Source organism: Pipra filicauda, unplaced genomic scaffold (assembly GCF_003945595.2).
Source record: "Pipra filicauda isolate LSUMZ 115617 unplaced genomic scaffold, ASM394559v2 scaffold209_size2725305_pilon, whole genome shotgun sequence".
Classification (NCBI taxonomy): domain Eukaryota; kingdom Metazoa; phylum Chordata; class Aves; order Passeriformes; family Pipridae; genus Pipra; species Pipra filicauda.
The window spans coordinates 2,638,386-2,662,777 of NW_024104320.1; the positions used below are offsets into that span (position 1 = coordinate 2,638,386).

Below are 24,392 nucleotides of genomic sequence, written 5' to 3' on the forward strand. Positions count from 1 at the left end.
ACTGCTCACAGTCAACCCACCATCACAGGGCCTCTAAACGTGAAGTAGACCAGTGTTGAGAAACACATTCAGTGCAGACAGGTCAGTGTGCAACTGCAGTGAGAGCTGCAGGTTGTGTGGAAATGGAGGGAGCCCCAGGCATGGTGCCAGTACCTTGCACAACAAAGGGCCCAGGGACCTGTGGCACCAGCCAGGTGACTGGACACGCAGAGACACAGCAGGAGCAAATGATTCAGAAGGAAGACCCCAAAATAGCATGTGCATACACTGGAGGGGTACAAAAGCCCAAGCTGAGAGTCCCTTCTCAGAGGTCCCAAGCTCAAGCTGCTTCTCTGTTACTGTGCCATGATTAAATTGCTTTAAAGATCCAGACGTCTGAGACTCTGCTGTGGGAAACCCAGTGTGCAGCTGGTAAGGAAACCTGGTCTGACTCTGGAGGTGTGGTGTATGTAGGTCCTCAAGTGGGGCACCTGTGGGCTCACAGGAGCTGCCCCCTGCAAAGGGGTTTTGGTCCCAACAGTGAAAGTCTCTGGTGGAGGGGTGGGACTGCCAGAGTGCCTCCTGGATGGGGAGACAGGAAAGTTTCCTTAGCAGCAGCATGAACAGAGCAGAACCTCAATTGTTTCTTTATGTCACCAGCTCAGGCGGCTCAGGGGGATATTTTACCTCATACCCAAGGCCAAGGTGTGCACTTCTCATAATATCACCTTCAAAAAGCTTCCTCCCTATCCATGAAATGAGAAAAACCATTTAGGCCAGAGCAACTTCTCAACCACTGTGATATCCCCTTTTCCAAACACAGTCTATCAGATTGCCTCACTACCAATACATCTCTTTAAACAGCAACTCCCCAGAAACTAGCAAATAAATAACTAATGCCACTTTAGAACATGGAAGCCCTCCTTCTGTGCCTAAGCAGGATTTGAGGTTGAATTAACATTTCCGTAACAAGTTCATAACACCTTCCCAGAGGAGATTTTTATTCTCTTTCCCAGGATTGTATCCTGAAACAATTGTGACCTTCTGAGCATTGAAGTTGAGTTATGGATGGAATGGATTTGCCCAGAATAAACTGGGCATCTAAGAGCCTAAGTAGTTAGCGAACCAAGGCAAACCATCTGGGATTTTCTACAATAAAGGGGAAAGAGAAGGATTATGGAGAGGGTTCGGCCACGTCTTTCAGATCCCACATACACATGTCCACCCAGATGCAGAAACAGAGAGGTCAGGTGCCATTTGAGATGCACAGGGACATCCAAAATATGCACATGGGCTGGTAGATACAAAGTCTGGGAGATTCCTTCCCCTTCTTGAGTGGTGCTGTGGGAGATGGACTTGCGTTAAAACCAAATCCTTGTACTTCAAGGACATAAGCCACACATTCTATTTATTGAAAACCCAGCATTGAGACTCTAATTTATACCCTTATATTCGTTTTAAATTGTCAGATTCTCCAGACAGAGCTGAGTCTAAACCCCAGCCACGGTACGATCTGGTTGGTGTAACACTTTCATTTAGTGTGCCTGTGCAAACACAGCCCCAGCACAGACATTTAATCTTCAGACCTGTTGTAATAGAAATTACTTCTTCTCATATACTAATGGAGAGGAGAAGAAATAAAGTAAGAAAATAATAAACTAGCAAAAAACCATCCAACCTTACAACACATTTTCTATTCTGTCAGTAAAAGCACAAGAAACTCAAAGCAAAGCATAAAGAAGAGAACAGGCAGTATAAGTGATATGGTTTGAAGCTCGCTCACTGCCAAGTCTCCAAACCTTATCACAAGAAGTTCCCCCTCTCCCCCAAACCTCAGGGAGAAGAGGGAGAAAAACAACCAAGAAAAACTGAAATGAGAAGGACAGCTAAAGCAATATATATATATAAATGTATTTACACTTATGTTACAGTTATATACAATTGAAATATATATACAGTTTCACAAGGGAAAGGGAAGGAGGAAGGGAAAAGGAACAAAACCAAAATAGAATATATATATCCCGATTAGCAGCCCAATATCTAGCAACGAAAAGAGTTAGCAAAGAAATATCTCACTGCTCTCTTTGGGACAACCGAGAGTTGCTCCGGAACGATCGCCGGCAACCTTCGCCTCCCAAGGTCGGCAAGGCCTAACCAGGCCTCGCTCCCGAACATGGCAGACTCAACAGCAGGGAACGTGCACCTCCAAGCTGCCGGAAGGAAAGAGAGTGAAGGCCTTTCCTCCTTTCTTCTTATAGCCTGGCTTACGTAAAAATCGTAGAGAATACTGGGTAAATCTGGACCCTTCCTTGGTTACAAACTGGTCACCAAGGAAGGCCTAGACCAAACTACCACAATGAGGAAATGAAAATTCTCTCAAGGCAATGCTCTGCCTAACATCAACCATTATCAAAAGAAATAATATTTTTGAATGACTGTAGCCAAAACTAATGTGCTTATTGTAGGCAACCAAGGGACACAAGAGCCCAGACCCTAAATCCTCACAAGGATCAAACAAGGGTCACCCACAAAATCACAACCCTGTCCTTTGCACAAAAACATCTCCACTCTTTGTGCCACTCAACACAGCCCTCCTGAACCAACATGCAAATCCTGCACACTGACACTGACACCGGGTAAGGGGATACTCAGCACATTTACATCCCTGCACCTGCCCTGCTCTCAAGACCAGAGGCACCAAAATCCCCCCACCAGCAGCTCTATAAAGCTCCTCTTTCCAGACCTGACACTCAGGCAACAGCAGACGCTGACCTGTGTTTGGCATTGGTGCAACAGCCCCCTTGTCCAGCACAGTACTGCTCCCAGCTCCCAGGATGGAAGTTTGTCACTCTCCAGAGCAATCCAATGACACTTCATACGCTGACACAACTGTGGCCATCATCATTACACTTGAAGTGTTTGCTGGCATGTGGATAAATGCTTTCATTGTTTCTGTGATTTTTGTGACCTGGATCAAAAGGAAAACCTTGAACTCTAATGAGAAGATCTTGCTGTTTCTGGGATCCTCCAGGTTTTGGTATTTATGTATTGCATGGGTATATTCAATTTTTTTAGTAATTTATCCCAATTATCTTTATGTTCACCGCATATTTCAGCTACTTAATAGTGCTCAGAACTTTTTTAGTTATTCCAACTTGTGGTTTTCTGCTTCTCTTTTTGTCTTTTATTGCATAAAAATTGCCAATTTCAGGAACAACTTCTTCATCTACCTGAAAGTAAAAATTGACAGGATTGTGCCCTGGCTCTTGTTGGGGTCAGTGTTTTTCTCCCTGGTTATCGGAATCATTGCCTACAATGTCATGGATAAAGCACTCAGTAACAACTTCAATTTAACCTGCCAGGGAAGGATTTGGAAATCAAGCATCAGCATAGATCAACATTTTTTGCCTCATTTTATCACTGGTTTTGGATATGCCACTTCATTCACAGCAGTCATCTTGTCTACCCTTCTCCTTCTCTTTTCCCTCTGGAGACACAAACGCAACATGCAGACAAACTCCATGAAGGACCTCAGCATGGATGCCCACATCAAAGCCATGAAATCCATTCTCTCCTTCTTCATAATGTACAGCATCAACTTTATATGTTTGATCTTGATTCTAATTTATTCAATGAAGAATGAAAGTGACTTGATATTTTTAACTTACTTAATTCAATACACTTTTCCAGGTTTTCATTCCCTTGTTCTGATTTTCAGTAATCCCAGTCTGGAAAAGAGACTGCTAGGAATTCTGCCCTGTGTGAAGTGCAAAGTTTTCCTCAAGAGGGAACTGTAAGAAAACCCAGAGCCCTTGCAAAATGCTGATATTTCTCTGTAGAAAACAAGTCAATTGATTTCTAACACAGCACTCCCGTCAGTGTAGATGATAGAGGTGTTCATCTTTAGGGTTAGGAATACATTATTAAAATTCTTTGAATTAATATTAATAGCAGTAGAATAAATTATTATTCTCATTTATTTTGATAGTTCTTGGAGCTGAATTGCTGCCAATAACAAAGTCATTTAGACGTTGTACTCATGGATTGGCTGCAATTCTGCAAACCTGCCATAAATGCTTTGGCGTTTACTGACTGTAACAACTGAGCTAAACAACAGGTTTATTTCAATTCTGGTCTACATTTCTGTTCCAGTAGGATATGATGAAATGTCTCTGGCACTGGTTGATAACTGTGTAATATGTTGAGCTGTATCACTGTCTGGCAGTGGTTGATAACTGATGTGTGAACATGTTGATCCCTGTCACTCTCCACGGGTTGTCACTGATGCACAAACAGTGATGCAGGAATGGTCGTGGGGAGCACAGATGGGTGCAGAGCCCACTGCCCACACCAGCCCTGTGTGACCTCTCTGTCCCACTTCTTGCCAGAATAAGATTGCCCTGCTCTGTGTGACTGCTCTCCTGTTCTGCTTTCCCTTGTTTGTGTGCATCGTGCAGCGTCGAATAAAGTCCTGCTTTCAACTGGCACTGACCCACAGGCAGATGTACGGGGGGCTTGGGCCAGGTGCTGGCAGCTGGGGGTGCATGGGGGTCTCAGTGAGGCAAAGGCAGGGTTGTGCAGGCTGTGCCAGGGAAAGGCAGATACGGGCACTCCAGTGGACAAAGCATAGGGCACAGCTCAGTCCATCAGCGATGGTCGTGGTTCCTCTGTGAAAATATATTTCAGAAAGGAGAGAAATACGGCCGGGCAGTGCGGAGTGAAGAACAATGTGGGAAACAGTCCTGAAGCAAACAGGGCCAGGGAAGGAAGAGGGGGGGTTGCTCCACGTGCCAGAGTGGACATTCCCCTGCAGCCTATGGAGAGGACCATGGTGAGGCAGCTGTGCCTCTGCAGTCCACAGAAGTCCATGAAGTAGCTGAGGTCCTTCAGCCCATGGAGTACCCCATGGCAGAGAAGGTGTGGTGGGTGTATCCTGAACGATTGCAGCCCATGCAGAGGCCACTCTGGAACCACCTTATCCTGAAGAACTGCAGTCCATGGCACGGACCCACGCTGGAGCAGGAGAAAAGCGTGAGGAGGAAGGAGTGGAGACAGCTCAATATGACCTGACTGTAGACCCCATTTTCTGTCCCCCTGCATTGCTGTGGAAGAGGAGGTAGAGACTCTGGGAATGAAGGAGTGAACTTGAGCCTGGAATGAATGGGGGGAAGAGGCAAAGGGTTTTAGTTTGTCTTTGTTCCTCATCACTTTATTTTCAAATGGCAATAAATGTAATTCATTTTTCCCTAGTTGAGTCTGTTTTGTCGGTGACAGTAACTGGTGAGCAATATCCCTGTATTTATATCGACCCATGACTTTTTCAATCTTATTTTTCACCACCCCTTTATGCAAAGTGGGAGAGTAGGAGCAACTGGGTGGGTGTCTGACAGCTGCCCAAGGTCAACCCTCCACAGCAGGTTATCTGTACATGAAATAGTTGAGGAATATGTTCAGTGAAGACAGCTCAGTGTGCAACTACAGTGAGAGCTGCAGGTTGTGCTCTGTTTGGCAGGAAATGGCAGGAACCCCAGGCATGGAGCCAAGACCCCAGGCTATTACGTGCATGCACTGGAAGGCTGAAAAAATGCCTGAACAGCCCTTCAGAGAAGCAATTTTTCCCAATATCCAGTTTAAATCCCCCTGGTTCACCTGGACTTTGTTGCCTCTTGTTTTGTCCTTGTGGCCTGAGAGAACACATTTGGCTACAATGTCCTTTCAGGCAGTTGTAGAGAGCAATAAAGTCCCCCCTGCGCCTCCTTTTCTCCAGGCTGAGCCCCTCCAGCTCTCTCGGGTGTTCCTCATCGCATTTGTGCTCCAGACCCTTTCCCAGCTCCATTGCCTTTCTCTGGACTCACTCCAGCATCTGGGGTTTTTCTTGTCATGAGGGCCCCAAAACTGAACTCAGGATTTGAGCTGAGGCCTCACCAGTGCCCAGCACAGGGGGACAGTCACTGCCCAGGTCCTGCTGCCACACTATTGCTGACACAGGCCAGGTGCCATTGGCCTTCTCGGCCACACCGGGCACACGCTGCCTCATGTTCAGCCTCTGCCAACCAGCACCCCCAGGGCCTTTTGCAACACACTCTGCCCTAGCTTGCCAACCACTCTGCCCCAGCCTGCAGTGCTGCAGGGGATTGTTGGGACACAACTGCAGGACCCGGCACTTGGCCTTGTCAAACCTCACGCTTCATTGTCCTCAGTCAATTGATCCAGCCTCTCCACATCCCTTTTGCTCAGCCTTCCTACCCTCCCACACACCAACACTCCCACACCACTTGGTATCTCCTGACTAAGGGTGAACTCGATCCCCTCATCCAGGTCATTGATAAAGATGTTAAACAGAGCTGGCCCCAACACTGAGCAATGGGAAACACCACTACTGATTGGCCACCAGCTGGATGCATCTCCATTCACCACCACTCTGGGCCCGACCATCCAGACAGTTTCTTACCCACTGAACAGGGCACCTCTCCAAGGTACAACACACCAGAGCAGAAAGCACAGAACGGGCCAAGGCAGGAAAAGAAAATTCTCAGTGCCCTTGGGTGGATCTCATCTGGCATCACAGACTTGGGAGAGTGTAGGTGGCACAGCAGCTGCCCCCTGGTTTATGGGGAATTCCTTCTGCTCCTTGTCTCTGTCTTCCAGCTCAGGGTGTTCAGTACCCTGAGGACAACTGCTCTGACTGTTGTTATAGACTGAGGCAAAGAAGGCATTAAGTACCTCAGCCTTCTCCTCATCCTTTCTGGCAATGTTTCCCCTCACATTCAATACAGGATGAGGATTCTCCTGGGCCCTCCTTTGCTTGTTAGTGGACTTGTAAAAACAATTCCTGTGATCCCTTATGGCAATGGCCAAATTAAGTTCTAGTTGGGCCCTCCAGCAACATCATCAGCTATCAAAAGAAACTATAGTTTTGCATGACTGCATCCAAACCAATGACATTGATATTTTCTTGGCAATACAAAAAATAAAGGGTGCTGATGATCTGATTAGAACCTGTATTAAAAGCCTACAAACTGTCTGAATGGATTTCATGGGAACGTATGGCAGGCACCATCTTTTGCTGTTGAGATGATCTCCAGGCCTTCTATAAAAAGCTTTCCATGTGTCAGTGCTGTAACAAGGCCCTTCACAAAAACATGTAAATAGGAGCATGTGATAAGAATATTGCCATGATACAGTGGTTGCATTTCTGTCCCCCAGAAAACAAGAACATCATCATTCTGAAGAGCTAAAATGCTCCTCGTTCATTTCTTGTAGCACGAGAGGTATTTTCTGTGATTTGAATTGTCCTTGGTTACACCATCAGCCAAGATCTTGTTGGTACCTGTGTTCCCAGTGTGCAAGGTTCTGTACTAACCCAGAGTCCAAGGGCACTCAGTGCACCTCATGATGAATTTTACCCTTTTCCTGCATATGCTGAAACCTAACCCTGGAACAAAAATCCAGCTTTCCTTTCAGTGCCTCCTCACTTAGTAGCTATTCACTTAATCTGCAGATATTATCATGTGGTAAAATTAAATGGATTTCAATGCCTGTGAAGGATCAAAAGGAATTCCAGTTACAGCAGCTCAGATAAAATTTGTAGCTCCTGGACTCTGGGATGAAAGAGCACAGTGACTCCCCTGACTGTGCTTTGCTGAGAGCACACCCTGCTCACCAAGAGCATCACTGGTGGCCAGGGGAAAGAAGAACCCAGATCCTAAATCCTCACAGGGATCAAACAAGGGTCAGTCACAGAATCAAAACCCTTCTGGCACACAAAAACATCTCCACTCTTTGTGCCACCCAACACAGACCTCCTGAACCAACATGCAAATCCTGCACACTGACACTGACACCAGGTAAGGGGATACCCAGCACATTTACATCCCTGCACCTGCCAGGCTCTCAAGACCAGAGGCACCAAAATCCCCCCCACCAGCAGCTCTATAAAGCTCCTCTTTCCAGACCTGACACTCAGGCAACAGCAGACGCTGACCTGTGTTTGGCATTGGTGCAACAGCCCCTTGTCCAGCACAGCACTGCTCCCAGCTCCCAGGATGGAAGCTTGTCACTCTCAAGAACAGTTCAATATCACTTCATATGATGCCACAGCTGTGGCTATAGTGACCCTTGAGACATTTGCTGGCATGTGGATAAATGCTTTCATTGTTTCTGTGATTTGCATGGCTTGGGTCAAAAGGAAAATCTTGAACTCTAATGAGAAGATCTTGCTCCTTTTGGGAGGCTTGCTCCCAGAAGGTTTTTGGTTTTGTGCTTCTCATGAGTGTTTTCATTTCCCTCAATAATTTATCCCAATCACCTTTATGTTCACCCCATATTTCCACTAGTTGTTTCTACTCAAAACTTTTGTGATTATTTCAACTTGTGGGTTTCTGCCAGTTTTCTGTGGTTTGTGCCTTTTACTGCATAAAAATTGTTAATTTCTCTTAGCAAGCCCTGAGAACATGACACCCAGCACAGCATCACTGCCCTGTGCACCAGCCCCACTCAGCTGCACCTGGAGGGGACACGTTATCCACCAGCACAGCCACAGTGCACAGCCCACATGGAGAGATGCCCTGATGTGCCCAGCCTGGGGAAGCTGACCCAGAAGACAAGTCACAGGTCAATGGGAGGGGCTGCCCAGTGCTGGCAAGGTATGGAAAACTGCTTTGGGTCACATTCCAAGTTTTCAGGATTGAGAAGTGAAACAGTTAAAAATGCTTTTTCCGTGCAAGTGTGTTGATGAGCAGAGGGACAGCTCAGGAGTGACCTCAGTATAACAAAACTCAATAGTAAATGAAATAAAAGCCATCTGGAGAGCTGGAGAAAGTCAGCCTCTTCCTAAGGCAACTAATACAGGGCTACATTTCAGGCTGGAAGGGATGTTAAATTTCCTCTAATTCCAAACCCATCGACATGGTGGGATAGAAGGGTCAGGAAATTTCCCTCCATAGCACCTGTTTGTCAGAGCATTCCTCTCCAGCTCTTAATGACATCAACAGACTTCTGTTAACAGCATAAGCCCAATCTACACTCTTGCTGACATTGATTTAGATCGGCAGTAAATACCAGTAAGAAAACATCACTTTGATAAGGGTTGTTCAGTTCATCTTCAGACCCTCTGCTATTGAAATAACGGATATTCTCCTCACAAATATATATGCAGAGAGGAAGAAGAAAACAAAAACAAAAAAGTCAAAAACACCCAAACCCTAAATCTACACCATGTTTTCTGTTCTGTCAGCAAACCCAGAGAAAATTCACACTAGAGCATAAAGCACAAAACAGGCCACGAGAGAAAATGAAAAATCTCAAGGCAGTGTTCAGCCCTCCATCAACATTGTCAGCTCTCAAAAGAAACAGTATTTTTGCATGACTGCATTCAAAACAAGCCGTGACACTGGCATTTTCTAGGCAATATGAAATAAAGGATAATGAAGTTCTCACCAGAACTTTATGAAAAATGCATGGATTGTCTGAATGTATTTCAATGCAATGTGTGGTAGGTACCATGTTTTCTTGTTGAAATGAACACCAGGACTTATGTAAAATCATTTCCATGTGTCAGTGCTGTAGTGAGAGCCTTCACAAAAACATGCAAATAGAAACGTGATAGGAGTATTGACATGACATAGTGACATGACATTTATGTCCCTAAGATAAAAGGGCATCATCATTCTGAAGAGACAAAATGCTGGGGGTTTATTTCTTGTAGCCATAGAGCTATTTCTTGTGACTTCATTTTTTCCTGGTTACAGCACAGGCCTCGTTGGCACCTGTGGTCCCGATGTGCTAGGTCCTGTAGAAACCCAGAGTCTAAGAGCACTAACCTTGCCTATTAAAAAACCAACAGCTTTCAGAATTTAAATTAATTTGGAAGCTTGACAGGATTTCGGGGTGCAGGGAGCCCAGCATGGTCTCATCCCTAAAACTCTTCCCATTGCCAACACATGAGATTTGAATCCTGGTACAGAGACTCGTGCTGACTTTTATCCTTTTCCTGCACATTCTACAACTTAATCCTGGAAAAGAAAGTCCTGCTTTTCATTCAATGCCCTCCCACATCCCCTATGAGGCTCTTCACTAAACATTAAGGCATTAAGAGTGGGGAAACTAACAGGGATTTCAGTGCCTGTAGAGGATCAAAAAGAACTCCTGTTATCCAGCATCTTAGTTGAACTTGAGAGCTCCTGGACTCTCAGATGAAAGAGCGCAGTGATTCCCCTGACTGTGCTTTGCTGAGAGCACACCCTGCTCACCAAGAGCATCACTGGTGGCCAGGGGAAAGAAGAACCCAGATCCTAAATCCTCATAGGGATCAAACAAGGGTCACCCACAAAATCACAACACTGTCCTCAGCACAAAAACATCTCCACTCTTTGTGCCACCCAACACAGCCCTCCTGAACCAACATGCAAATCCTGCACACTGACACTGACACCAGGTAAGGGGATACCCAGCACATTTACATCCCTGCACCTGCCCTGCTCTCAAGACCAGAGGCACCAAAATCCCCCCCACCAGCAGCTCTATAAAGCTCCTCTTTCCAGACCTGACACTCAGGCAACAGCAGATGCTGACCTGTGTTTGGCATTGGTGCAACAGCCCCCTTGTCCAGCACAGCACTGCTCCCAGCTCCCAGGATGGAAGTTTGTCACTCTCCAGAGCAATTCCATATCACCTCATACGCTGCCACATCTGTGGCTATAGTGACCCTTGAGGCATTTGCTGGCATGTGGATAAATGCTTTCATTGTTTCTGTGATTTGCATGGCTTGGGTCAAGAAGAAAACATTGAACTCTAATGAGAAGATCTTGTTGGTTTTGGGATCCTCCAGGTTTTGGTATTTGTGCGTTGCATGGCTATATTTCTTTCTTTCAACAATGTATCACAATTACAAATATGTTCACCCCATATTTCAACTACTTGCAGTTGCTCATAGATTTTTTAATTGTTCTGAAGTTTCTGTGTCAGCCTGTCTTTGTGTCTTTTATTGTATAAAAATTGCCAATTTTAGGAACAGTTTCTTTATCTATCTGAAAGTAAAAATTGACAGGATGGTGCCCTGGCTCTTGTTGGGGTCAGTGTTTTTCTCCCTGGTTATTGGAATCCTTCTCTTTGAAATCATCGATAAACCTGAATGTAACAATTCCACTGGTCTAGAAAATTTGTGGAAAGTGAAAATCAAGATAGATGAACATTTTCTTCCTATTTATTTTATCACTGGCTTTGGATATGCTGCTTCATTCGTGGCAGTCATCCTTTCTGTCCTTCTCCTTCTCTTTTCCCTCTGGAGACACAAATGCAACATGCAGACAAACTCCATGAAGGACCTCAGCATGGATGCCCACATCAAAGCCATGAAATCCATTCTCTCCTTCTTCATAATGTACAACATCAACTTTATATCTTTGATTGTGACAATAATTTATTCAGCGCAGGGGAAAAGTGTCATGATGTTTCTTATTTATGTATTTCAGTATGCTTTTCCAGGTGTTCATTCCCTGATTCTGATTTTCAGCAACCCCAAGTTGAAAAACACACTGCTAAGGATTCTGCCCTGTGTGAAGTGCAAGGTTTGCATGAGGTAAGAACTGTAGCAAAAGCTGCAGCCCTATGCAAATTGTTGACCTTTCACTATAGAGGACAAGTCAATTAATATCTAATAGAACTCTCCTGGCAGCGTAGATGGTAGAGATGTTTACTCTTCCCCATCTAAGTTAAGAAAACTGCATTCAAATACTTTGACCTAGATTATTGTGACTTAATTACTATTATCATCATTGAGTTTAGATAATTTTTGAGCTGAATTATTGTCAATAACAACTTCATTTAGACCTGGTACATGGGCTGGATGCAAAAGGGCAATAAGAACACTGTAAACCTGCCACAAGTGCTTCATCATCTGCTGATAAAACTATTATTAGTAACATTGTTTAGTTTAGATAATTTTTTGAGCTCAATTATTAACATTGACAACTTCATTTAGTTCTTGTATACGGGCTGGTTGCAAAAGGGCAATAACAATAATGTAAACCTGCTGCAAATATTTTGGTATTCACTGATTGAAAACACTGAACTAAACAACAGGTTTATCTCTGTTTTAGTTTACATTTCTTTCTGCTCTGGCCCTGTCCTAGTGTAATATGATGAGCTGTATCACTGTCTGGCAGTGGTTGATAACTGATGTGTGAACACATTGATCCCTGTCACTCTCCACTGGTGGTCACTGACACACAAACAGTGATGCAGGAATGGCCGTGGGGGGCACAGGTGGGTGCAGAGCCCACTGCTCACTCCAGTCCTGAGTGTCTTCTCTGCCCCACTTCCTGCCAGGACAGGATTACCCTGCTCTGTGTGACTGTTCTCCCACTCTGCTTTTACTTGTAGATGAGATCGGCTCTTCCCAGTGGAGTCTGGCTCAGTAAAACATCTGGGAAAGTGGGATTTGTGCAAGGTACAGCATGGAATAAAGTCCTGCTGTCATCTCACAGTGACCCACAGGCAGAGGTACAGGATGCTTGGGTCATGTGCTGGTAGCTGGGGACCCGTGGGTGTCTCAGTGAGGCAAGGTCAAGGCTGCCCTGTGCCAGGGAAAGCCACCTCAATGCTCTCAAAAGAACCCACCGCAGGACACAGCTCAGCCCATCAGTGATGGTCATGGCTCCTCTGTGAAAAGATAATTTAAGTGGTGCAAAAACTCAGACTGGTAAGGTGGACTGAGGAAAATTGTAAGAAACAGTCCTGAAGCAACAGGGACAGCGAAGGAAGGGGAGAGGTTGCTCCAGGTGCCAGAGCGGACATTCCCCTGAAGCCCCTGGAGAGGACCGTGGTGAGGCAGCTGTGCCCCTGCAGCCCATGGGAGTCCATGAAGAAGCTGAGATCCACCTTCAGCCCATGGATGACCCACCAGCAAAGTAGGTGTGGTGGGTGTATCCTGAAGGATTGCAGCCCTGAAGGATTGCAGCCCATGGAGAGCCACTCTGCAACCAGCTTATCCTGAAGGACTGTAGCCCATGGGAAGGACACTCACGGAAGCAGGAGAAGAGCATGAGGAGGAAGGAGTGGAGACAGCTTGTTATGATGTGACTGCAAACTCTATTTTCTGTCCCCCTGCATTCTGTAGGGGAGGAGGTAGAGACTCTGGGAAGGAAGGAGTGACGTTGTGTCTGGGATAATTTGAGGGTGGAGACAAGGAGCCAAGCTGGGTTCACAGGCACCCAGCTTGAGATGTTTCTATGTTACTATGCCATGATTAAATTGCTTTAAAGATCCAGACGTCTGAGACTGTTGTGGGAAACCCAGTGTGCAGCTGGTAAGGAAACCTGGTCTGACTCTGGGGGTGTGGGGTGTGCAGGGGCTCAAGTGGGGCACCCGGGGGCTCACAGGAGCTGCCCCCTGCAAAGGGGTTTCGGTCCCAACAGTGAATGTCTCTGGTGGAGGGGTGGGACTGCCAGAGTGCCTCCTGGATGGGGAGACAGGAAAGTTTCCTTAGCAGCAGCATGAACAGAGCAGAACCTCAATTGTTTCTTTATGTCACCAGCTCAGGCGGCTCAGGGGGATATTTTACCTCATACCCAAGGCCAAGGTGTGCACTTCTCATAATATCACCTTCAAAAAGCTTCCTCCCTATCCATGAAATGAGAAAAACCATTTAGGCCAGAGCAACTTCTCAACCACTGTGATATCCCCTTTTCCAAACACAGTCTCTCAGATTGCCTCACTACCAATCCATCTCTTTAAACAGCAACTCCCCAGAAACTAGCAAATAAATAACTAATGCCACTTTAGAACATGGAAGCCCTTCTTCTGTGCCTAAGCAGGATTTGAGGTTGAATTAACATTTCCATAACAAGTTCATAACACCTGCCCAGAGGAGATTTTTATTCTCTTTCCCAGGATTGTATCCTGAAACAATTGTGACCTTCTGAGCATTGAAGTTGAGTTATGGATGGAATGGATTTGCCCAGAATAAACTGGGCATCTAAGAGCCTAAGTAGTTAGCGAACCAAGGCAAACCATCTGGGATTTGGGTTGGACCTGATGATCTTGGAGGTCTTTTCCAACCTGGCTGATTCCATGATTCTATGATTTCCCATCATAAAGAAGAAAGACAAGGACTGTGGAGGGTAAAGAAGTTCAGCCTGAGCCAAGCTCTGATAGACACAATTCAATTTGTATGAGATGTCCCTCAAATCCCAGTACATCTGTGTGCCCATTCAGATGCAGAATCACAGGGGTCTGGTGCCATTTGAGGTGCACAAGGGCATCCAAAATATGCACATTAGCTTGTAGATATGAAGTCTTGGGGACTTCTCCTCCTTTTTCAGTGGTGCTGGAGGGCATGGGTTTGAATTAAAAGCTGCCCCCTATTTTTCAAGCACCTGATCCAGATCTTCTATGCTTTGAAAACCCAGCATTTGAGACTCTGATGTTATACTCTTATTTTTTTAAGGTGCCAGATTCTTCACATGGAGCTGAGCCCAAGCCCCAGGCACGGTCTGGTCCTGCTCATTTTACAGTTTCATGTCATATCCCTTTATAAGCAGGGATAGTAGAGAGAGGACTGGGATAGATGAAGGCAGTTCATCTTCTGACCTGTTGGAGTAGAATTAGCTTCTATTGTCCTCACACACATACAGAGAGATGAAAAAGTTAAAAACAAAACAAAACAAAACAAATAAAGAAAAACCAAAACCAACCCCCAAGTAACCCAACTAAACCAAGAAATAAAACAAAGAACTACTACTAAGCCTACACCATATTTTCTGTTCTGTCAACCAAAGTAGACTAAACTTGGAATTACAGAATAGAAACATAGAATCGTCAAGCTTGGAAAAGACCTCTAAGATCATCCATACCAACCAAGCACTGCCAAGCCCACCACTAAACCATGTCTCTCAGCACCACAGCTGCACAACTTGTGAGCTTCCAGGAACAGTGATTCCACCACTTCCTTAGGTAGCCTGGGTTGATGCCTGAACACCCTTTCAGTGAAGCAATTTTTCCCAATATGCAAGGTAAATCCCCATGGTTCATCTGGAGGTCATTTCCTCTCATCTTGTCCTTGTGGCCTGAGAGAACAGACCAATACCCACATGGCTACAGCATCCTTTTAGGCAGTTACAGAGAAAAATAGTCCCCCCTGTACCTCCTTTCCTCCAGGCTGAGCCTCTCAAGCTCCCTCAGCTGCTCCTCATCTGACTTGTGCTCCAGACCCTTCCCCAGCTCCATTGCTCTTCTCTGGACTCGCTCCAGCATCTCAATGTCTTTCTTGAATTGAGGGGCCCAAGACTGAACTCAGGATTTGAGCTGAGGCCTCACCAGTGCCCAGCACAGGGGCACGGTCACTGCCCTGGTCCTGCTGCCACACTATTGCTGACACAGGCCAGGTGCCATTGGCCTTCTCGGCCACCTGGGCACACGCTGCCTCATGTTCAGCCTCTGCCAACCAGCACCCCCAGTCTGGGCAGTTTTCCAGACTCCCCTCCCCCAGCCTGGAATGATGCAGGGGGTTGTTTTTTTTGTGACCCAACTGCAGGACCCTGCACTTGGCTTTGTCAAGCCTTGTCAGACACAATTTGCCTCAGTTGATTGATCCAGCCTGTCCACATCCCTCTGCAGAGCGTTCCTACCCCCCCTTCTCACTCCTGTGAGAAGATGGCTGGGGGTAAAAATTAGAGGAGACTAAGAATTATAGAGGAAAATAAAGCTGCTACTCCCTGGATGGAATGAGGTTGACATGCTCCATGATGATTCCCCACACAACCATAAGCATCTGGTACCAGGGATGGAATGGAGGGTGGGGCAGAGTGAAGATGCCGTGGCCTCCCTCCGTAGAAATCTCTGCAGGGATTGCAACTTAGTGGTACCTTGTAGTGAATAAGACTGCACAGTACCTGCCAACCAAGAGAGATAGATGAAGATGTCCTGCTGCTGAGCCAACAACTATTCAAAATTTCTCTCCTCAGATGAACTTGGTTCATTACAGCCTAATTGTAATATTAAAGCACACCTCCATCCCAAAGTTCTGACCACCCCTCACTGGGCATGCCCTCTATATTCTGTTGACAGTATCTTTAAAAGCAAAGCAAGAGAATTTTATGCCAATCAGAAACGAAGATATTTATGACTAAAGTAACTCAAGCTCCACCTAAACATGAAGAAATAGCATAAAAAGAAGTTGAGAATGGGGAATATATCAGGGAAGACCCAATCGAAACTGCTGGGATAAGTCAATGGGCTGAACCTGTCTTCTCCCCCTGTAAGGACACCGACTGGTTAAGAACAACACTCCACGTGTGCTAAATATTGCTAGTAGGATTGGAGCTTGCTTAACGATGTAGTATATTGCTTTAAACACGTTTTTGTAGCCAGATACTATCACCGGCAATCTTCAAACCTTAACCTGTCACAATTTTGTATTAATAATGAGTGTTATTCTGTAAACTGCTGGAGTGAGTCCTTTACAGGTCCTAGCAGTTGCCAGTAAGGGATAATACATTCAAATAAAGTGGGAAGACTGGGGTCTCCCTTATGCTGTTGGCTTAACTTCATTCAAACCAAGCTATGACATTGATGCTTTCTAAGCAATATAAAAGATAAAGAGAAGTGAAGATCTCAGTAGTATTTTTACAAAAACCTCATGACTATATGAATGGATTTCAAGGGTGTGGCAGGTACCAAGTTTTGTTGTTGAGATGAACTCCAGGTCTTCTGTGAAAAACTTTCCATGTGTCAGTGCTGTAGCGAGAGCCTTCACAAAAACATGCAAATAGGAGCCTGTGATATGAATATTCATGTAACATACTGATTGCCTTTCTGTCCCCTGGAGAAAAAGATATCACCATTCTGAAGAGAGAAAATGCTGGGGGTTCATTTCTGGCAGCCATAGAGCAATTTGCTGTGATTTCAATTTTTCCTGGTTACACTACAGAATCAGCCAAGGTCTCGTTGGTACCTGTGGTCCCAATGTGCAAGGTCCTGTACTAACCCAGTGTCCAAGGGCACTCCATGCCCTACAGAGCTTAACAGACCTTGCCTGTTAAAAACCCACAGTTTTCAGGACCGAAATTCATTTGGAAGCTTGAGAATATTTAGGTGAGGGAGGAAACTAGCATGGTCCCATTCCTAAAACTTTTCATATTGCAAGTAGATGAGATTTGAGCCCTATCACAGGGACTCATGATGCTTTTTACCCTTTTCCTGCATATGCTTCAACTTAACCCTGGAAAAAAACCCGCAGCTTTCCTTTTGCTGCCTACCCACCCACCCCACTATGTAGCTCTTCAAAAGTCTTAAGGTCTTACCATGGGAAAACTAACTCCACATGCCTGTGGAGGATCAAAAGAAACTCTAGTTTTCTAGCAAATCGGTTGAACTTTTCAGCTCCTGGACTCTGGGATGAAAGAGCACAGTGACTCCCCTGACTGTGCTTTGCTGAGAGCACACCCTGCTCACCAAGAGTATCACTGGTGGCCAGGGGAAAGAAGAACCCAGATCCTAAATCCTCATAGGGATCAAACAAGGGTCACCCACAAAATCACAACCCTGTCCTCTGCACAAAAACATCTCCACTCTTTGTGCCACCCAACACAGCCCTCCTGAACCAACATGCAAATCCTGCACACTGACACTGACACCAGGTAAGGGGATACCCAGCACATTTACATCCCTGCACCTGCCCTGCTCTCAAGACCAGAGGCACCAAAATCCCCCCCACCAGCAGCTCTATAAAGCTCCTCTTTCCAGACCTGACACTCAGGCAACAGCAGACGCTGACCTGTGTTTGGCATTGGTGCAACAGCCCCTTGTCCAGCACAGCACTGCTCCCAGCTCCCAGGATGGAAGCTTGTCACTCTCCAGAGCAATCCAATGTCACCTCATACGCTGCCACGGCTGTGGCCATTGTCACCCTTGAGACGTTTGCTGGCATGTGGATAAATGCTTTCATTGTTTCTGTCATTTGCATGGCCTGGGTCAAAAGGAAAACCTTGAACTCTAATGAGAAGATCTTGCTGTTACTGGGATCCTCCCGGGTTTGGTATTTGTGCATCTCTTGGGTATATTTCTTTCTTTCAATAATTTATCCCCATTTCCTTTATGTTCACCCCACACTTCAACTAGTTGTATCTCTTCAAAGCTTGTTAAATTATTCCAACATATGGGTTTCAGCCTGTCTTTGTGTTTTTTATTGTATAAAAATCTCCAATTTCAGGAACAGCTTCTTCATGTACCAGAAAGTAAAAATTGACAGGATGGTGCCCTGGCTCTTGTTGGGGTCAGTGTTTTTCTCCCTGGTTATTGGAATCATTGTCTACTATGTCATTGATAAAGCTTTCTGTAAAAACCTCAATTTCAATTGCCAAGGATGTATTTGGAAAGTAAGTATCAGAATAGAAGAACATTTTTTCCCCATTTATTTTATCACTGGCTTTGGATTTGTCACTTCATTCATGGCAGTCACCTTTTCTGCCCTTCTCCTTCTCTTTTCTCTCTGGAGACACAAGTGTAACATGCAGACAAACTCCATGAAGGACCTCAGCATGGATACCCACATCAAAGCCATGAAATCCATTCTCTCCTTTTTAGTAATGTACAGCATCGACTTTGTATTTTTGATCTTGACACTGATTTATGCAATTAGCAGCCAAAATCACACAGATTTCCTTATTTCTGTATTTCTGTTTGCTTTTCCAGGTTTTCAGCAATCCCAAATTTTGATTTTCAGCAATCCCAAATTGGAAAAGACATTGCTAAGGATTGTGCCCTGTGTGAATGCAAGGTTTGCATGAAGTAGGAACTGTTGGAAGAGTCATTAAATCTCTTATGCAAACTCTCCATGTTGTGTGGAAGGGAAAGATATTCTCTCTTTATCACTGAAGTTAAGAGTATAATATTCAAATACTTTGACTGAAATTAGAATGAGCAAAAGAAATTTTTATTATCCTTAAATTTAGGCATTTTTTTGAGCAAAGCTCTTGTCAATAATAAAGTCTTTTAGACCTTATACATGTGATTTGGTTGCAAAAGGGCAATAACAATATGCAAATGGTGAGGCACTTGCTGATTGAAACAACTGAACTGAACCACAGGTTTATCTCTATTTTGGTTAACAGTTCTTTCTTCTCTGTCTCCCTTCTTTGTAACATTATCAGCTGTATCACTGTCTGTCTGACAGTGCAGGTGGGGTGGGTGCACCTTGAAGGACTGCAGCCTAAGGAGACCCCACACTGGAGCCGGCTTATCCTGAAGGACTGCAGCCCAGGAGTGGGATCCACACTTGAGCAGGGGAAGAGCGTGAGGAGGAAGGAGTGGAGGAGAAAACTCATTATGAACTGATCACAATCATCATTCCCTGTCCCCCTGTGCTGCTGAAGAAATGGCGGTGGAGAAGCCAGGAATGCAGGAGCGAATTTTGGATGTGAAGAATAAGAAGAACGGGGAAAGGGAAGGGGTTCAAGATTTGTGATTCTTCCTCCTCACCCTAGTCTGTCTTCTATAGGCAATAAAGTCAATTCATTTTCCCCAACTCAAGTCTGTTTTCTCCATGACAGTAACTGGTGAGTGATCTCCCTGTCCTTATCTCGACCCATGAGCTTTTCCATCTTCTTTTCCACCCCTGCCCTGTTGTGGAAAAAAAGAGAAAGAGCTGGGGGCCTGGCAGGTGCCCAACCACTAGTGTCGGCCAACCACTGCTGTCCTCTAAATGTGACACAATTCCAACACAAAAAGAGCAGAACATGATTTGTTCATTTCTGTCATCATCTTGGGCACAGAGTGACATCTTAGCTCACAGAAGCTGCCAAGGGTGTGTTTATCATGCTTTTTGGCAGGTTTTGCTTTGGCTCTTGCTCTCCCAGAAGGAGAACATGTGCCAGGTGTGCAGCCCAAACATCAGAGGTCTCCTGAAGCTTCTCAGATTTTCTTTTCCCCCAGTAAAGCAAATACGTCCTTCTTGTAGGACAACACTGCAAAGGACTCTGTAGATTCACTGCACTGTCTTTTAGAAAGTGACCCAGAGGAAGAGTTTCTGCTCAGGGAACATGAGTGGCCCTGGGATGCTAATTTGAAAAGTTGAAGTGAAGGTGAAAAATCTTGTCTTGTGAGCTTTCTCTTCGAAGAGTTTTCTTGCCATGGGCATTCTCTTCCCTCTGTCTCTCCATCCCCACAACAATGAAAGGGGAAGAATTTAATATTGAAGTGTAAGTGGTTTTTAATTGGATGGGGCTCTGAACAACCTGGGCTAGTGGGAGGTGTCCCTGTCCACAGTAGGGGGGTTGGAATGAGATGATCTTTAAGGTTTCATCCAGCTCAAAGTACTCAGTAGAAATTCAGTAGCAACCAAGGCTGATCATCTGGGATTCCCCATGTCATAAAAGGAGAAAGAAAGGGCTGCTAGGGAGGGAAGAGGTTCAGCCTGAACCGAGCTCCAATGGAAGCAATTCAATCTGTGTGTGATGTGATTCAGATCACAACAAAATCTGTGTCCATCCAGATGCATAAACGTGGGGGTGAGGTGCCATTTGAAATGCACAAAGGCATCCAAAATATTCACATGGACTTGTAGATGCAATTTCTAGGAGACTCCTTCCCCTTCTCAAGTGGTGCAGGAGGGGATGGATGTGAACCAGCAGCAGATACCTGTGCTTCAAGCACCTGACCCACATCTTCCTGCTCTGAAACCCCAGCATGTGAGACTCAGATATTATAACCTTATTTTAATAAGGTACCAAATGGCCCACACAGAGCTGAGCCCAAATTAAAGCCACAGTATGCTCCTTCCAGAGTAATATTTTCATATAAATGGCCCTTGCACAAGCACAGTCCCAGCACAGGTAGTTCAGCTTCAGACAGGTTGTTATAGAAATAACTTCTGTTCTCTTCACATACATATGGACAGAAGAAGAAATAAAGAAGCAAACAAACCTACCCAACCCTGTACCGTGTTTCCTGTTTTATCAGCAAAAACAGAAGAAACTGACACCAAAGCATAAAGAAGAGAACAGGCAGCATCAGGAAATGAAAGTTCTCCCAAGGCAATGCTCTGCCTAACATCAACACCAACAATTATCAAAAGAAATAATATTTTTGAATGGCTGCATGCAAAACTAACTTGCTCATTGTAGGTGGCCAAGGGACAAAAGAATCCAGATCCTGAAGCCTGACAAGGATCAAACAAGGGTCAGTTACAGAACCACAACCCTGTCCTCTGCACAAAAACATCTCCACTCTTTGTGCCACCCAACACAGCCCTCCTGAACCAACATGCAAATCCTGCACACTGACACTGACACCAGGTAAGGGGATACCCAGCACATTTACATCCCTGCACCTGCCCTGCTCTCAAGACCAGAGGCACCAAAATCCCCCCACCAGCAGCTCTATAAAGCTCCTCTTTCCAGACCTGACACTCAGGCAACAGCAGATGCTGACCTGTGTTTGGCATTGGTGCAACAGCCCCTTGTCCAGCACAGCACTGCTCCCAGCTCCCAGGATGGAAGCTTGTCTCTCTCCAGAGCAATTCAATGTCACCTCATATGGTGCTATGACTGTGGCCATCATCACCCTTGAGACATTTGCTGGCATGTGGATAAATGCTTTCATTGTTTCTGTGATTTGCATGGCCTGGGTCAGAAAGAAAACCTTGAACTCTAATGAGAAGATCTTGCTGTTTCTGGGATGCTCCCGGTTTTGGGTTTTGTGCTTCTCATGGGTATATTCCTTTTTTTCAATAATTTATCCCAATTACTTTTATGTTCCACCCACATATACTCTAATTTTATCTATTCAGAACTTTTTTGAGTGTTCCAATTTGTGGGTTTCAGCCTGTCTTTGTGTCTTTTATTGTATAAAAATCTCCAATTTCAGGAACAGCTTCTTCATGTACCTGAAAGTAAAAATTGACAGGATGGTGCCCTGGCTTTTGTTGGGGTCAGTGCTTTTGTCCCTGGTTATTGGAATCCTTGTCTATGATTTTGTTCATAAACCACACTGTAACAATTCCACCAGTGAAGGAAATTTTTCAAAAGTGAGTATCAGAATGGAGGAACATTTTTTGTCTATTTTTTTAATCTATGGCTTTGAGTTTGTCACTTCATTCATGGCAGTCATCTTTTCTGCCCTTCTCCTTCTCTTTTCTCTCTGGAGACACAAACGCAACATGGAGACAATGATGGACCTCAGCATGGATGCCCACATCAAAGCCATGAAATTTATTCTCTCCTTCTTTGTAATATACAGCATCAACTTTGCATGTTTGATATTGAATATGGTTTATACCAGAGAGAATGCAAGTCCTGTGGTATTTCTTCTTTATGTACTTCTCTACACCTTTACTGTTGTTCATTCCCTTATTCTGATTTTCAGCAATCCCAAACTGGAAAAGTCAATGCTAAGGATTCTGGCCTGTGTGAAGTGTAAGTTTTGCATGAGGTAGGAACTGTAGTAAAAGCTGGAGCCCTTGAAAAATACTTATATTTCATTATAGAAAACAAATCGTTTAATCTGTAATGCAATTTTCCAGGTAGTGTGGATGATACAGATGTTCTAGAAAACTTCATGAAAATTCTTTAAACCACATGAGCATGAGTTAAATCATTATCACTTCATTTAGATAAACCTTTGAGCTAAATTATTGTCAATAACAAATTCATTTAGCTCTGGTCACATGGGCTGTATGTAAAAAGGCAATGACAATACTGCAAACCTTCCTCAAACACTTTGGCATTTGCTGATTGAAATGACTGAACTGAACAACAGGTTTATCTCTATTTTGGTTTACATTTCTTTCTACTGTGGCTCTGTTCCTTGTAATATTTCCAGTTGTATCAGTGCCTGTCAGAGTAGGTGGGTTGGGTGTTCCCTGAAGGACTGCATCCTATGGAGACCCCATGCTGGAACTGGCTTATGCTGAAGGACTGCAGCCCATGGGTGGGACCCACACTTGAGCAGAGGAAGAGCGGGAAGAAAAAGAAGCGGAGGAGACAACACGTTATGAACTGACCACAACCCCCCTTTTCTGTCACACTGTGCCACTGAGGGGGAGGAGGTGGAGAAGGTGGGAATGTGAGAGTGAATTTTGGCCTGTGATGAAGGAGGGGGGAAGGCGAGGGGTTCTAGTTTTGTGGTTTTTTCTTATTATCCTACTCTATATTCAATTGGCAATAAATTTAATTTTCCCCAAGTCAAATCTATTTTGCTTGCGACAGTAACTGGTGAGTGATCTCTCTGTCTTTATCTTGAGCCATGAGTGTTTCTATCCTATCTTCCCTCTCTGCCCTGTTGTAGAGTGGGAGTGAAGGAGAGGCTGTGTGAGGGTCCAGCAGGTGTCCAAATTTAACCATACACAGCAAGCCATGTAAATTTAAAATAGTTCCAGCATCCACAGAACAGAATCTGATTTGTTCATCTGTCACCAGCTCAGGCTCAGGGGGACATTTTACCTCATCCCAAGTGCCAGTTTTGCATTTCTCATAATAACACCTTCAAACACACTTCCTTCCTCTTCATGAAATGCGAGAAACAACCATTTAGGCCAGAGCAACCTCTCAACCACTGTAATATCTCCTTTCCCAAACACCACACAATCTCTCAGGCTGCCTCACCAACCAACCCATCTCTCTTTAAACAGCAACTGCCCAGAAACAAATAAACAAATAACTAATGCCACTTTATAAAATGTTAGTCCTCCTTCTCTGTCTAAGGAGGATTTGGGGTTGAATTAAGATTTCCATATCAAGTTTATAATACCTGCCCAGAGGAGATTTTTATTCTGTTTCTCAGGATTGCATCCTGAACCAATTGTGGACTTCTGAGCATTAAAGTTTAGTTATGGATGCAATGGATTTCCCCAGTAGAAACTGTGGAACTAAGAGCCTAAGTAGTTAGTGAACTAACTAGTTAGGCTACTCATCTGGGATTTCCCATATAAAGGAGAAAGACAAGGATTGTGGAGAGGGAAGAGGTTCAGCCTGAACCAAGTTCAGATGGAAGTAATTCAGTCTGATGGAATTCTTCTGATGCAGAAACACACGGGTCTGGTGCTACGTGAGATGCAAAAAGGGCATCCAAAAGTGGCTGGTAGATGAAAAACTGAGAGATTCTTTCCCCTTCTCAAGTGGTGCTGGAGAGCATGGATTTGAATTAAAAGCAGACATCTGTATTTCAAGTGCCTGACCAACATCTTCCTGCTTTAAAAACCCAGCATTTGAGACTCTGATTTACATCCTTATATTTTTTAAAGGTGTGAGATTCTCCAGGTAGAACTGAACACAAACTCCAGTCCTGGTATGGTCCTTTTGGTGTAATATCTTCATTTAATTTCCCTGTACAAGCACAATCCCATCAGAGACGCTTCATCTTCAGACCTGTTGTAATACAAATAACGTCTATTCTTCTCATATACATCTAGAGAGAAGAAG

General features: G+C 44.7%; 4 protein-coding genes across 4 annotated transcripts; all 4 read left to right on the forward strand.

The window, feature by feature from the left end:
• The first annotated feature begins 2,777 nt into the window (after window positions 1-2,777).
• On the forward strand, window positions 2,778-5,068 carry LOC120323188 (taste receptor type 2 member 116-like). Its single transcript, XM_039380952.1, has one exon. It carries the CDS (start codon window positions 2,814-2,816, stop codon window positions 3,774-3,776), a length of 963 nt encoding a protein of 320 aa, XP_039236886.1. The 5' UTR covers window positions 2,778-2,813; the 3' UTR covers window positions 3,777-5,068.
• A 5,504-nt stretch (window positions 5,069-10,572) lies between these two features.
• On the forward strand, window positions 10,573-11,724 carry LOC113987561 (taste receptor type 2 member 41-like). The gene has a single exon (XM_027720456.2). The coding sequence runs from the start codon at window positions 10,614-10,616 to the stop codon at window positions 11,559-11,561; it is 948 nt and encodes a 315-aa protein (XP_027576257.1). The 5' UTR covers window positions 10,573-10,613; the 3' UTR covers window positions 11,562-11,724.
• Window positions 11,725-17,622: 5,898 nt separating this feature from the next.
• LOC113987313 (taste receptor type 2 member 7-like) lies at window positions 17,623-18,764 on the forward strand. Its single transcript, XM_027719935.2, has one exon. It carries the CDS (start codon window positions 17,814-17,816, stop codon window positions 18,762-18,764), a length of 951 nt encoding a protein of 316 aa, XP_027575736.2. The 5' UTR covers window positions 17,623-17,813.
• Window positions 18,765-21,466: 2,702 nt separating this feature from the next.
• Window positions 21,467-22,408, forward strand: LOC113987620 (taste receptor type 2 member 9-like). Its single transcript, XM_027720583.2, has one exon. It carries the CDS (start codon window positions 21,467-21,469, stop codon window positions 22,406-22,408), a length of 942 nt encoding a protein of 313 aa, XP_027576384.1.
• Window positions 22,409-24,392: the final 1,984 nt, after the last annotated feature.